Source organism: Morone saxatilis, unplaced genomic scaffold, assembly GCF_004916995.1.
Source record: "Morone saxatilis isolate NCDOM2014 unplaced genomic scaffold, NCSU_SB_2.0 Contig3, whole genome shotgun sequence".
Classification (NCBI taxonomy): domain Eukaryota; kingdom Metazoa; phylum Chordata; class Actinopteri; family Moronidae; genus Morone; species Morone saxatilis.
In genome coordinates, this window is record NW_023339873.1 from 5,601,703 (window position 1) to 5,614,814 (window position 13,112).

At 38.8% G+C, this 13,112-nt stretch overlaps 2 protein-coding genes across 2 annotated transcripts in view; both read right to left on the reverse strand.

Moving 5' to 3' along the window:
- LOC118336819 (afadin) overlaps nt 1-5,059 on the reverse strand; it is an 11,550-nt gene extending 6,491 nt beyond the window's left edge. The window contains exons 1-11 of the mRNA XM_035673563.1: nt 4,964-5,059; nt 4,360-4,552; nt 3,722-3,828; nt 3,499-3,626; nt 3,312-3,394; nt 3,085-3,165; nt 2,771-2,976; nt 2,493-2,638; nt 2,009-2,103; nt 1,600-1,871; nt 1,171-1,314 (exon numbers count right to left, since the gene is read on the reverse strand). Of these exons, the coding sequence (XP_035529456.1) occupies nt 1,171-1,314; nt 1,600-1,871; nt 2,009-2,103; nt 2,493-2,638; nt 2,771-2,976; nt 3,085-3,165; nt 3,312-3,394; nt 3,499-3,626; nt 3,722-3,828; nt 4,360-4,552; nt 4,964-5,059 (1,551 nt within the window). The remainder of the gene's footprint in view (nt 1-1,170; nt 1,315-1,599; nt 1,872-2,008; nt 2,104-2,492; nt 2,639-2,770; nt 2,977-3,084; nt 3,166-3,311; nt 3,395-3,498; nt 3,627-3,721; nt 3,829-4,359; nt 4,553-4,963) is intronic.
- Nucleotides 5,060-6,914: 1,855 nt separating this feature from the next.
- Nucleotides 6,915-13,082, reverse strand: oct2 (organic cation transporter 2). The gene is made up of 11 exons (XM_035673564.1): nt 12,103-13,082; nt 11,697-11,800; nt 11,448-11,602; nt 10,024-10,192; nt 9,803-9,920; nt 9,575-9,678; nt 9,258-9,472; nt 9,028-9,136; nt 8,475-8,587; nt 8,244-8,343; nt 6,915-7,385 (listed from the first exon to the last, which is right to left on the reverse strand). The coding sequence occupies exons 1-11, from the start codon at nt 12,526-12,528 to the stop codon at nt 7,328-7,330; spliced, it is 1,671 nt and encodes a 556-aa protein (XP_035529457.1). The 5' UTR covers nt 12,529-13,082; the 3' UTR covers nt 6,915-7,327.
- Between the last annotated feature and the right edge of the window lie 30 nt (nt 13,083-13,112).

A 13,112-nucleotide genomic window follows, 5' to 3' on the forward strand; every position in this document is an offset into this window, starting at 1 on the left:
GCTTGCAAATCCCTTACTGTTAGGGCTGCACAATTAATTGAAATCTTATCAAAATGGCAATATGGCCAAATGTAATATGCAAATCACAGAAGCTGCAATTGTTTGATAAAGGTAAAATGTGTGACAATAAAGAGTTATAATGAAGTACTGTAGTTTTGAAGAGATGCACTGACCTTCAAATCAGATGTAAGAAAACAAGCATGTTTGTTTGGTACCCCACTAAAAAACTTCATCATGATTTTAATAGTTTTATCAGTGAAAATTGAATTTGTAATGCAAAAATGGTAATTCCCACACTAATTGGGAATCATATCTGTCAAAATAGTATGATGTTTTTACCATATCATGCAGCCCTAATTACTGTGTATGAATAAATATACAATATAGAAGAATATAGTGAATATCATTTTTTCAAAGGTCACCAGCAACTTAAATGTGCATGAGAGTTACAATAATTGGGCTTATGCACGATGCTTTAATGCTGTTAAATGTGAATTATGATGTTGATTAGTGTAAATGTTATTGGTTGAAATTAGATTTGGCATATTTCCTACTAGATTGATGTGGTTGTTTTTGGATAGTCAACCCAGATATATGACTGTTGTCTTGCACACAGCACATTTAATTATCATCTGTTATATTGGCTTAATTAAAAACATGACATAGTTTTTGTCAGACATAGGATAGTTCATATTCACATTCATATTTATTTTAACACACCCCATACTTAGCAAAGTATTAGAGAAATATTTCACTCAAAAGCAATGGGTTTATGTGACAACTCGCTTTACTATTCTTCATATATTATTCATTATCATATTCATCATTGTTAATTATTCATATTATTAAATCTATACTGCTGAGCTCCTGTTCTGTGGCTGAGGCTGCTGCTAGACAGAATCACACTCATTGCAAACCATAAGCCTATATCTATGTACAGGCCATTAACACTGAACACCCCAAACATTGACTGTACAGTATACATACTCTGTATACAGAAAAAGCTCTGATCTGAGCTCTGATTTAGTAGTCGTACTTTTTAATTTCTACAAGCTATTCCTCTTGATATCTCTCTTGAAAGGATTTGATCCAAAAAGCAGCATCATAGTTGTGATTTCAAACAGGGAAAACAACAGAAACAGAGTGGAAGAATACATGAAAAGTACTCACAATGGGGATGTGAGGCTCATTGGTGGCATAGAGGTAGCCAGCTAGCAACGTCTGCAGCTGCAATGAATTCAGCTTGAAACAGGTATTCTGGATGTCCTTCGCGTCTTTCATTGAGTACTTATTCATGGTCAGGAGCATGGTTGCCTAGAAACAGCCAGGCAATGCTATTTTAACAACTTGTACTGAATGAAATATGTGCTCTGACACGTAATTAAAACCTGAGGTAAAAAACTGCAAAGCATAAACAGGTCCAGAGATTTATTATCCTACAAAGAAGCTCATAAAATGTAGAAAAGAACATCTGATTCAGAGTTTTTTATATTGAAACCTATAGGATTTTGGTGGTAGAAAACACTTGATCCCATATTACTAAAAACCCAGTGTTGTTTTTACCAATATTCAGACGTGTAGTGCAGACAGGGAACCGACCTGGATTATGTGTCCGAGGTGGCAGTCGGCGGCCAGCTCCAGGCCCTGCCTCTCCGCCCAGGCTTCAATGGCCATAAGCCTCTGGCGGAGAGCAGCTCCCCAGTAGTGGGAGCGCAGGCCAGGAGTCTTAGTCTCCGGGCTCATTAGCTGGTTGAAGAGCCAGGCACTGATGAAATGGAAGAGTTGGGAAAAGAGCTGGATGGTGAGGGCGGGGTTGACCCGACAGCGGCGTAAAAGAGACATGGTGTTCATCAAGGTGTTCAGCACCATCTCTGCAAATGAGAAGAAAAATGTACATGGTATTTGAACAGGGAGGCGATATGTCTCGCAACATCACAGCTCTTCCAAGAGTCTTAAATTGTGTGGTGTACTGAGGTAATTGTTGCTGAATAAATACACAAACATTTACCTATTCCAGCTGGCAGTGGGCCATGTTGCTCAGGATCAATCAGAAAAGTTGGCAAGTGTTTCCTTAACTCATTCTGTAGACACTGTAGCAGGCAACTTGAGGGAATAAAGCAAATATAAAAACAAAAACGTTAGACTGTATTATGTACAACATGCATCTGTTCTGTCTGGAGTAATTAGTCAAAAAGCTACATAATTATCAATTTTATTTTGATATAAACACATGACATAAACATTTAAGGATCCCTTAAATTGTCCTCAAACATGTTTGTCTGTGTTCTCTTGTTGCATATATATCATAATACGTGAAGACTGATATATCTGCAATAAGAGAGTTTTCTATTGCAGTGAGGAAAGAACCTGTTTCTAAAGTGGTCTGTTTTAGTGGCAAGAGACCTTGATGATCTGTTGTGTGTGTGTGTGTGTGTGTGCTGCAGTTTCAGTTTGGATCCAAGCTCACTGAATGTCTACGGTCACGTCTGTACCTGTAAGCTTTGTGCACCAGGTGGGACAGATCCAACTGACTTTGCTGTGTGAGCGGGCTGAGGTCTTTGTCATGCTTGAGGAAGTTTAGCAGCTCAGAGGAGTTGGCCATCCAGAAGGCGAGCGCGCCGGCGATGGCCTGCTGCCTCTGCAAGGTAAATATAGCAGCAGTTTACAAGACAAACTCACAGAACACCTGGCAGACTTGACTTTAGTTTCTCAGTTTGCTTTATTCAGTGCGTGTGAAGTGTAACAAAAGTAAAAGGTCTCTTGTACTCGCCTGGATGACCTTCCCTGTCATGGCCACCATTTTGTTGGCGATGGAGGTTACACTGTGTGTCTGCCCTGAGGGTGGAGAGCCTTGCCTGTAATGGCGTTGCAGAGCGAAGCGTCCCACCGCATAGAGGATGTATGCAGGTGAGAGCTTGAAATGAACTGTGGAGCTGTTGGTGTAATTTATGACTGCAGATAGGAAGGCTTCCTCAGCTGAAATGTGAAAGACACCAGCAGGGGGCAGGAGGACATTATGAGAGGGAACACAGTGAGCTCACGAATGAAAAATATCTAAAATAATGCTGTTTGTTTCATACTCACAATTATCACAGAATTTAATTCTAATTGGTAATCCAGGTTGATCAGAAACGTCAGGATAATGACTTCCTGTGGGCTTTACTCCTGTATTTCAGCAAAGAGAAATCATATGAGGAATAGAGAAACAAGGACTTGCAGCCATCCTGTTTATATAATATAAACTTATTCATTAGACAGCAGCACAGTTCATTATCATTTCTATTTGTCTACACAATTTGCAGATTACTTACCCGGGGCAGCCTGCCTCTGTTGCTTTTTTGTCTCGTGGTTAGACACACAAATGCTGTTGTTGTTCAGTGGCTTTTCAGTTGACCTGGATATTTGTTTAAAGGGGTGAATGTTATTCTACGGGTTAGGTAAGCATGAAGTCAGTGGTCTGGAAAATAAAAATTCCTAGTAAACAATGAAACATTTTACCCATTCTCCTCCTCTGAAACCTTGTCAGTCGCTTTAGTTTTGTTCTTCTCTTTCTTCTTTTCTTTTCTCGACAGTGTCCTCTTGAAGTTTTGGATCACGCCTCCTTTTTCCTTCTCGTGACAGTTCTCCTTTATTGTTCAGCACAAAAAACAGAACATAGATATGAGATGTGAGAATGAAGAGAGAGTGAAATTGCAGACTAGATTAATGGTTTGAATCTTACCACCAAACTCTCCTTGTCTTTCTTCAGCACAAAACGTCCTTCTCTGTTGTCTGTGGTCCAGTTTAATTGTAATACCAAAGGCCTCTCATCCAGATCCAGTTTACGTTCTTATTCCACATACAAAACGCAGGGAAATGGTCAGAGCATATTGTTAAATATTAAAAACAGTTGAAATCACATAAACTGTTATACAATGTTTGAAATGTACCAGTATGTGTGGCTGTTACATACTGCTCCTATGCTTCCTGAACTGTTAGTTCAAGCAACTAACAATTATCTTCAATCTTCAGATTACTTGATCATTTCATTGTTTGATTTAGTTCAAAACCCCAATATATTTTCAGTTTACAATCAAATGACACACTAAATCAGGACCTCTCATAATTGTGAGGCTGAAACCAGCTGATTTTTATGGCTGAAAAATAACCTAATCCATTAACTGATTAGCAAAATTGTTGCTGATTCATTTTCTGTTTACCCACTACTTAATTAATTGATTCTTGTTTCAGCTCTAAACAAAATACAACAACATTGTCCTTGTTAACATTATGAGAATTTATTATGTCCAAAGAGGCAAAGAGGCAGCCAGGCCAGAATCAAAATGTTTTCACCTTGAGTCACCTGAATTGAGTGATTACCTTTATTGGCGTGGATCTCGTACAGGGAGTAACCCGTAGTCAGCATTTTCATATCAGGCCTGAATTTCTCCGAAAGAATTTCTATAATCTCATGAGTTGAAGAGTTGCTGCAAACACGCAGGCACTTTGTGGCCACATTTCCTCCAACATGATCCTCAAAGTAGAAGCGCATCACACCATGAAACTCCAACTTCTGCCAGGAAACAGTTGCAGAGAAGAAGCCATATTGTTAAATAGGCGTTGAGAATGAAATGAATAATCTTCCTTTTTTTATAAAATGCTGCTTTGGATTTAGGAATTTAAAAAGCTCTCCCAATGCAATTGCTGTCAGATTCTTAAAAAAAAGCAGGTAATATAAATTATAATCTTATTAAATCTTGCACACTTGATAGCTTATTTACTGTTTTTATTAAAACATGATTGAGCTTAAAATCTTCAGTTCAAAACAGGAATGCAAGTTTGCCAGCAGCTGTCAATTAAACACAGACATTTTATAGCTTAAAGTATATCTAAAACTGTGCCACTGACAGTCGCATAGAAAATAAAACCAAACAGATAATTTATTCTCTTTATGAAACCTGTCTGATGTCTGCAGGCGACTCACCTCATCAGGTTGGCTTATTTCAAACAAGTCCAGTCTGTTGTCGTTCCACTGTCTGATGACTTTGGCTAATTTCTCTCGTTCTTCCTCCTCCGGCATTTTTCATCAATTAAACTCAAAGTTTCTGTCTGACTGGCTGCCGTGGATTTAGTCCAGAAAAAGACAGAGAGGAATATCCCGTGGCAGAAAAAAAACCTCTTATCTGTCCTGGGTATTGTATCTATTAGGACCCCACCCCTTCTTCAATCTATTCCCCATTAGTTATAAACTCTTTGTGCTGTGCAGTGAGTTCTTAAACATAATTGCCTACATCCCCACATCCCTCTCCAAGCCCCACACCCCTCTGCCCCTCATTTAACGGGTCAGTGGATCTTTGTTATGTGAAGCAAACAGTTTCCTAATCATATAACTGTCACAGGCAAATGATTCCCATCTGTATTGTCCACCACCAAATGTAATCTGTCATTTTTTCTTTAATTGTGGTCATATAATTTCAATGCGCAATAGTGTTTGTTTTGATTCCTCACTGGGGTTTTCTGGTGCCACTATTTACATGTATTTAACTGTTATAAAATATATTTTCACCATGCTGCGGAAGTCATCATGTGATGTTGACAGTGTGTAGGAATCTCAGAGACAAGAGAGATTTCCATCCACCTTTTCTCATTACGCTTGAGGGAATCCCACTTAACATGCATACCAGTGATTTTCAACACAATTTATGGTCTTCCCATTCAGTCAGCCCTATGTATGTAGGGCAGCTTTTGTTGGCTGCTCTGAAGCTTTCTGGGTAAACCTACAAAGGAACAAAAGCCTCAAAAACCAACCCTTAATTAGATATACAGTATAGCATTAAAAAACTGAACAAACAAGGGTATTGTTGTCTGGATGTTGGGAAATGCAGAGAAGACGCCTTTCAGTAGGAGAAATACATAGTTTCTGCCATGATGATCCATTTGAGAAACAGGTACAAGGCTACAGCCCATCAGCATAATTATTTTTATTTTCATGTATGTAGCAGAAAAAACTTCATAACTCTGTCAAGGTAATCTTCAAATTTTTTTAAATAAAAGACGAATAGTTTAGACATTTTAAAACACCATCTGAATTCGGCTCAAACTGCATTCAATTGACTGATGTGGCCATGATTTCAGGAGGATGCCTCAACCCTCTCTGGAACCACTGAGTTATTGCTATTAAATGTAGCTGTAGCACCACCCACTATAGAAAACATCCATCTAAAGTTTGCAGGGTCACTCGTAACTTTTTTTGTCCACTTTTTTTTTTTTTTGGCTGGTGAGTGAAGCAAATCTACCAGCCACTTATTTTACCAGAATTTGTCTGGTGGCTGTTGCTAATTTTGTGCCCTCGTCACTCAGAGTTGATATGTGCATGTCATTTAAATGGACAGTTAATATCAAAAGTATTTTCCTCTTAGTTGTAGTGCTATTTATCCATCCAGATTGTTTTGGTTTGAGTTTTGGAGATATCAGCCGTGGGGATGTCTGCCTTCTCTCGAATATAATGGAACCAGCTGGTGCTCAGCTGGAGTTGCTCAAAGTGCCAAATAAAAGTAAATTTTAATAACTCAACAGCAATGTCTCTTTCTAAAAAGACCCATTACCCGAAGATAATCCACAGACCTTGTTGTGAGCAGCTCATGTAGGAGTCTGGATGAAGTCTAAATTAGTTAGTTGACGTTATGTGCTCAAGACAGCATTTTTGCTACGTTTGCTTGCTAGAAATCCATCTGTGTTAGCAAGCAAGTTAATGTTAGCCAGCTAAAATCACAATATCGCAATGTATTTCACAAGCTTTGCTGTAATGTTAGCTTTGACTTTGGACTCTATGTTTTTTACGTTACCCCCTGCTCACAAATTGGTAATAAAAAGTAATTAATACATATAAATAATGCTTCAAAATCATACATATGGTACCTTTTTATTCAGTAACAGACAAATAAAATACAAAGACAAGGTACCATAATCAATAATTTTACTGCTGCTCAGTAGCTGAGATTATCATATGACTCTATTGGCCCTCATCTTAAAATGACGTAAGGTCCTCAATCTAGATATAAATAAGCATCATTTACTGCTGAATTAGTATTGTTGAGGTGTGAGGTTGCAAAAATATGGATCCTTTCTTAATTTCCTAACACCTCCTGTGTCATCCCCTCACAGTGCAATTCTCTAGTTATCACCTTTAAAGCCTTAGAATATCTAATGTGATACAAGACTGCAATAACAACCACCGTAGTACATTTCACAGTACTTGGCTGTAAACCTAATGATGAGACTACACAAGGACATCATGTGCATTGTAAAGAAAACACATGGAAGAATAATCCTGTAATGTTCCAGCTCCTCAAGGCTTCAGTCGTATAATCACACTGTTTCTCTCTGCATCCTTTGTCTCTCTCTTCCTGTCAGAAAACACATACACAATAAAGACACATTAAGGATTCAAACTCAAACCTTTCTGCCGCACCTGCCTAATTGTCGTCTAGATTTACGAGTATATTCTTGTCCCTGAGACCAATTGCCACCTTTTTTTCCTCGCACCTTTCTTGCCATCTTCCCCACTCTTGACAATTTCCTCCTGTTGTGTCGTAAACACTTTTGTTCTTTATTTATTTACCTTTTTCTCTTATACTAGAATATGTATGGGAAAGAGGGAGTTATATTTGTTGTCAGCTTGTTGTTGGTTTGATACTGTTTAGTATTGGTTCCTTTCAATTAGGCATGGGACGATATAAACAATTCATGTCACCATTATGAATATATACTTCCTACTTTTAAAATGGCACTAAAACACATTGGGATCACCTTATTTTTTGTTAAGAAACACATATTTATTGCATAATCATTCAGCCATTGTGACAGGCTTAGGATTTTGGAAGGACTTGAAAGATGCAGGCTCTCCCTTGTCCGCTTGTTCAAAATCATCAATCAATATAGGACTATATGCTGGAAAGCTAGTCTCCTTTTTTAAGTCAAGCCATGTGAGGATATTGGCAATTATTCCGATTCATAATTATCACGATATTGTAAATGACTTTGTGTTTTATACTTTGTGGTATACGATGAAATTGTATCGTCTCATCCCTACTTTTAATATTTGCAACCTGTGAATTTTGGTTTGTTACCTTGTTGTTGTTACTGTTGCAGTCATTATATTAAATACTATACTATATCATTATATAGTCTCTGGGTAAGAATAACAGCTAATAATGATGAACATGTATTGATCTAATAACATCATTTTAATAAAATCCATTTACCCTTTTAGGTTCTCCACGTCCTCTATGGTCTCTGGCAGAGCAACTCCGCTCATCTCAGGCAACATAATCACCAATCCGCTGTACAGCACCGACATCACACCTGAAGCAAATGTAAGGTACTTTTTAATACAAGACAAAAGAGATCTTAAATTGGTGACTTGAAATTTTCTTTATGTATCATTATAGAGAGCTAAGAGTATTTGAATTACATGGTGGCAGTGAGACTCTTACCATAAAGAAAAAGCGGCAGCTCCTGCCAGATACTGGCCAGTCTGTAGAGCAGAAATGGGGCTACGATTGCTCCAAAGTCACTGGCTGATGAACACACTGACACACCCAAATTTCTGTGAGAAATTAAAAAGCAAATTAAGCCACAAGCAAGACATTCAGAATTCCTATTCCTTTAGTTTTTTAGTTTAGTTAGGTATTAGTTAGGCAGACAATAAACAGATTAAGCCTGATTGTAACTCCAAAACAGTCCCCCTGACTTATTTTAGAATGAAGGAGAATTTTGCTGGATTGGCTGTTGTTTGTCTGAGACTGTGCTGTACTAAAAATAAAACTGAACTTTGCATATTGTCTGCATCATCTTAGACAATTGAGACTTCATATTGGTCTTCTCTTCTTGCTTCACATTCATGGTAGAATTGCACAAAGTAATGCTGCCTGTCTATAACGTGTAGTGTGAGTTTGTCCAATTCTGTACTTGTTAGTCTGATGAGCACACTGTGTATCATTTTTCACACCACATAAACAAATCTACAAACACTCATTGGTTTCATACCTCAGGGGTGTTGGATACATCTCTGTGTTTGCAAAGTTCAGGGTCTCAAATCCAATAACAACAGCAAGCCTCCCGATGATAGCAATGGACTTTTTCAACCAGGCCAACTCTGTAGGGAAGACAGAACAAATAAAATGCACGATCAAAATGGGATCGATAATGGGAAGCATAGTCATTTTACTAACCAAGAACTTTCAGCTGGCGCCACGTGTATAGTCAGCTGCACCTACCCATGGAGACAAAGGGGACTATGAGGCAGGCGATGCCAGCAGTGAAGTTGGTGATGCCCATAAGGGAGCGTCGACCAACTCTGTCGACCAGCAGGTAGAAGATGAGACCCGTGGGAAGCTCCACCACAGCGGAGATAAAGAAATCCATGAAGAGGTTATCACCTGTGATCCCTAGCCGCAGGACCAGGCCTTGAAACACAATGGTACTTGTAAACCTGGATGAGTGGCATATCAAGTTAATTTTTAAATTATTAGCACATCCTCCAGCAACAATCAATATGGTATTTTATAGTATCATGTAGGAGGAAATAACTTACCAGGCATAAGTTAAAATTAGTGTGTTTCTTCTTATATATGGTGTCCTAAACAAATCCATTATTGATACAGGATTTACTTCTTTCTTTTCCTCCAAAAGAATCATCTGGAAAAATAACACATTCATCAGATTTAGTAAATCAGAATTCCAGATTTGCATTTTATTTGGCACAGTTCCTAAGAAACAAGGTTGTAATCAGGATACACAGTCTTGTGAAATATTGTTGCACCTCTGAAAGATTATGTGGTAAAGATCTCCTGTTGCATTTTGCAATGTTCGCAGCAACTTTCATGGCCTCTGTAGTTCTTTTTTGTGAGAACAGCCAGCGTGGAGATTCAGGAACAATCCTTGAAAAAGAAACACACTTCTGTATTGGATTTAATATCAGCATCAGAGCGACCATGTAGATAAATAAACCGTGTATATATAAAGCAAACCATGTATGTATACCAGTGGTATGAGATGAACAGGATGCAGGGCAGACTCATGACCAGCTGCAGAGTCCTCCAGGAGGTATGGAAGTAAGCCAGACCAGGCAGGATGACCATGCCAATGGAGTAGAAAGTCCGACACACCATGGACACAAATTTCCTGTTGTTTGATCCAAAGAACTCAATCACTACAACAACAAAAAAAGATAATATGTTTTAGCAGACACTCATTTCCTGTTGTTTGATCCAAATAACTCAATCACAACAACAACAAAAGATAATGTGTTTTGGCAGACAGACTAACCTCTTATGTATTTGTCAAAACACAGATGATTGACAGACAGGTTATAAAATATTAGTGGCAGGCAATATGACTAACATCAATAAATAGAATAAGATGTGACCCTCTGTGCTCTTTTTGGAACTTGTGTAACAGACTATTTGTTGAGCTCAAACAAAATAAGCTGGCCTTTGCAATGGCGGGTCACCCAGGTCACTGGGCACTGAATGTCAGGGGAATCCTGAACTACCTATGAGTCCTGCAGCATGACTGTTTACTTAAGTTGTGTGTGTTTGACTCTAACATCAGTGAGTCTGTTCATTTCTAGACAAATAACTTTCTTGTGAGAAAGGAGTAATTAAACCTGACAGCAGAATTTTACAGCATTTTTTAGGAGTCAAGTTGGGAATTACTCAGTATTTTTGTCTTAGAATTTCAATAGAAATGTTTCTAAAAGGGTAAAGCACTTGTAAGGCAACTGCATGGTAGCTAACGTACTCGAAAATGTATTAATACAAGATATTTCACATAGTACAGAGGTATTTTAAGAACATTTATTGTGAAAATGAATGTGTTTTGATTTGAGGAGGTAGAAAACATTGTTTGTATTACCACAACTACTGTCAGCCAACATAATCTTAAACATATATTATTGTTTTCTGCTTGTTGTCTGACTTTTCAAACCTGAACCATGTGTATGTAATGCAAATCAATGTGCTAATGCGCCAAAAGAGCAATACCAGGTGACAAAAGTGTCACTTTTACTTTCTGGCGGAGCTATTATGTTGGTGCTTATTTAAGAGAGAGGAAACTAGCTCCGAGGCGATTCAGAAAGTTACACCTGCACCTGAGTGGACACTTGGCATCTCAGCAGTAAAAATAAAAGAGTGTTCAGCTCGCGTTTTGACCATAAGAACAGGAGCCAACAGCTGCAAAGTCCCTTCACCCAAATCAAACTCACAGGATTTGTAAAGCAAATCATACAGAAAAATGAAGAAATTAATGTGAACTAGCTCTTGTGAAGTTTGAACTTGCACAACATTGATGTACTGGTCTCTTTTTACCAACTCCTTCTCCTCTTCGTTGTGTGCAGGCAGGCTCTACCGCTCAGTATGGTGTAGTCAAAATTTTTTTCTTTCACAAGCTCTGGTGTTTCAACATACCGAGTACGTAGGTGGCCGTCCATGCTCCCTTTCCACAAAACCCTTGTAGAAATCGAAAAGTGAGCAGCAGTGGGTACCATGGCGACAGCATGACACCTACACCTGAGACACCAAGACCAACCATAGATGCAATGAGGCATGGCTTTCTACCAAACCTGTAAAAAGACCAGGTATTATTATTATTTTATTTAAACTAAATAACTGAAATGGAAATGGTCCACAGTTGAAACTAAAAAGTGCTTAACAGACCTGTCAGCCACGTAGCCAGTGACAAAAGCTCCAATAAAAAATCCAAATGCCAGGAATACTTGATTCAGATCAGCAAGCCAGGATTTCTCACAGACTAATGAGAACTAGGAGGAAACCAAGACCAAATTTAAAAGTTTGCATAGGAAACCATTGCAAAGCCATTACAGATAAGAAATGCCAACAAGTCAATTCTTTAGTTCTCTAACATTTCTCATAATTAACATCAGCTTGTTGTTTTCACAGTCACATGATAAAAGTCTAATGCAAAAGCAACAAAAGAGAACCTTTTTGTAGAAAGTATATGTACAGATCTACAAATTATCCATCAACATTGTAAGATGGCAGGTGCAGCATCATATTTCTAACATGATTTATGTAGAAAGAGGCAGAGAGAATATGTACCTACCTCAGAAACAATAGTGCTGTGGCTTTTATCAAACACCCATCTGCTGTCACAAGGCACCAACTGGGTTGCATTAGAAGCCAATAGCCAGTCTATTTCCTTGCATTTGTTTTGGCTTTTGCTCCAGTCCAAGCCAAACCTCTCACAGCGGCTGAAGGAAGCCGACTGCTCAGAGCGGGGAACAGTGACTTCCCGCACCTCAAAGTCTGTCCAGCCGCATTCCTCCTGAAGACCCTCGGATTCAGGACTCCAACACCAGTGATCTGGAGCGTGTCCTATGAAAACAACCCCGACAAGAACAAAAGCAAAGAGCATCAACGGTAATGCACCAAGTGTAACAATCTTCTTCTGGAAAGGCCCAAAGTCTCCTATGTGCTCAATGAGTTTGTCTACGTTTGCCATCTCTGCTGACTTTCTGATGTCTGCCATAAGATGCTGTGTCTGTTAGAGCAGCTCCACCCTGAGAATGTAGAAGACCTGTCTTTAAAGAGATGAGCAGGGCACCAGTTGTTGATCAAAGTCCCTTTCTTTCTCACTTGTGAGTTTATTGGTCATCCATCCAAGGAATTGAGCAAGCATATCATGTCAAAAAACTATTTATAGGCCCTGCATGCAAGACTCAAGGGGGGTGTTTTACTTCCTTTTGTCCTGACACCATACCTTTTTAAGGTCACAGATTGTGATACTGACATTCGGACATGCTATGCCTCCTCCACATTACTGTTGTGAGAATGGAATTAGTTTTTTTGGATTTAGTGGAGTTATTTCTTGAATGACTTTATAAAACATATGGACAGATAGAGTATGTGGTGATAGTGCAGAGGTTGGTGGGGCAAGCTGGTGTGTGTATGCAGTAAGAAAACAGGCGTAGGTGTGGGGGATGAAAGTGTTAGATGGGTAGTAAATGTATATAGAGTGCTTAAGGGGGTTTGTGTTTTTATGGTAAGGGAGTGCCTGGTAAGCATTTGGTCACAGTCACAGGGTCAGATCATTTGTGTTGAAGACCTCAATCT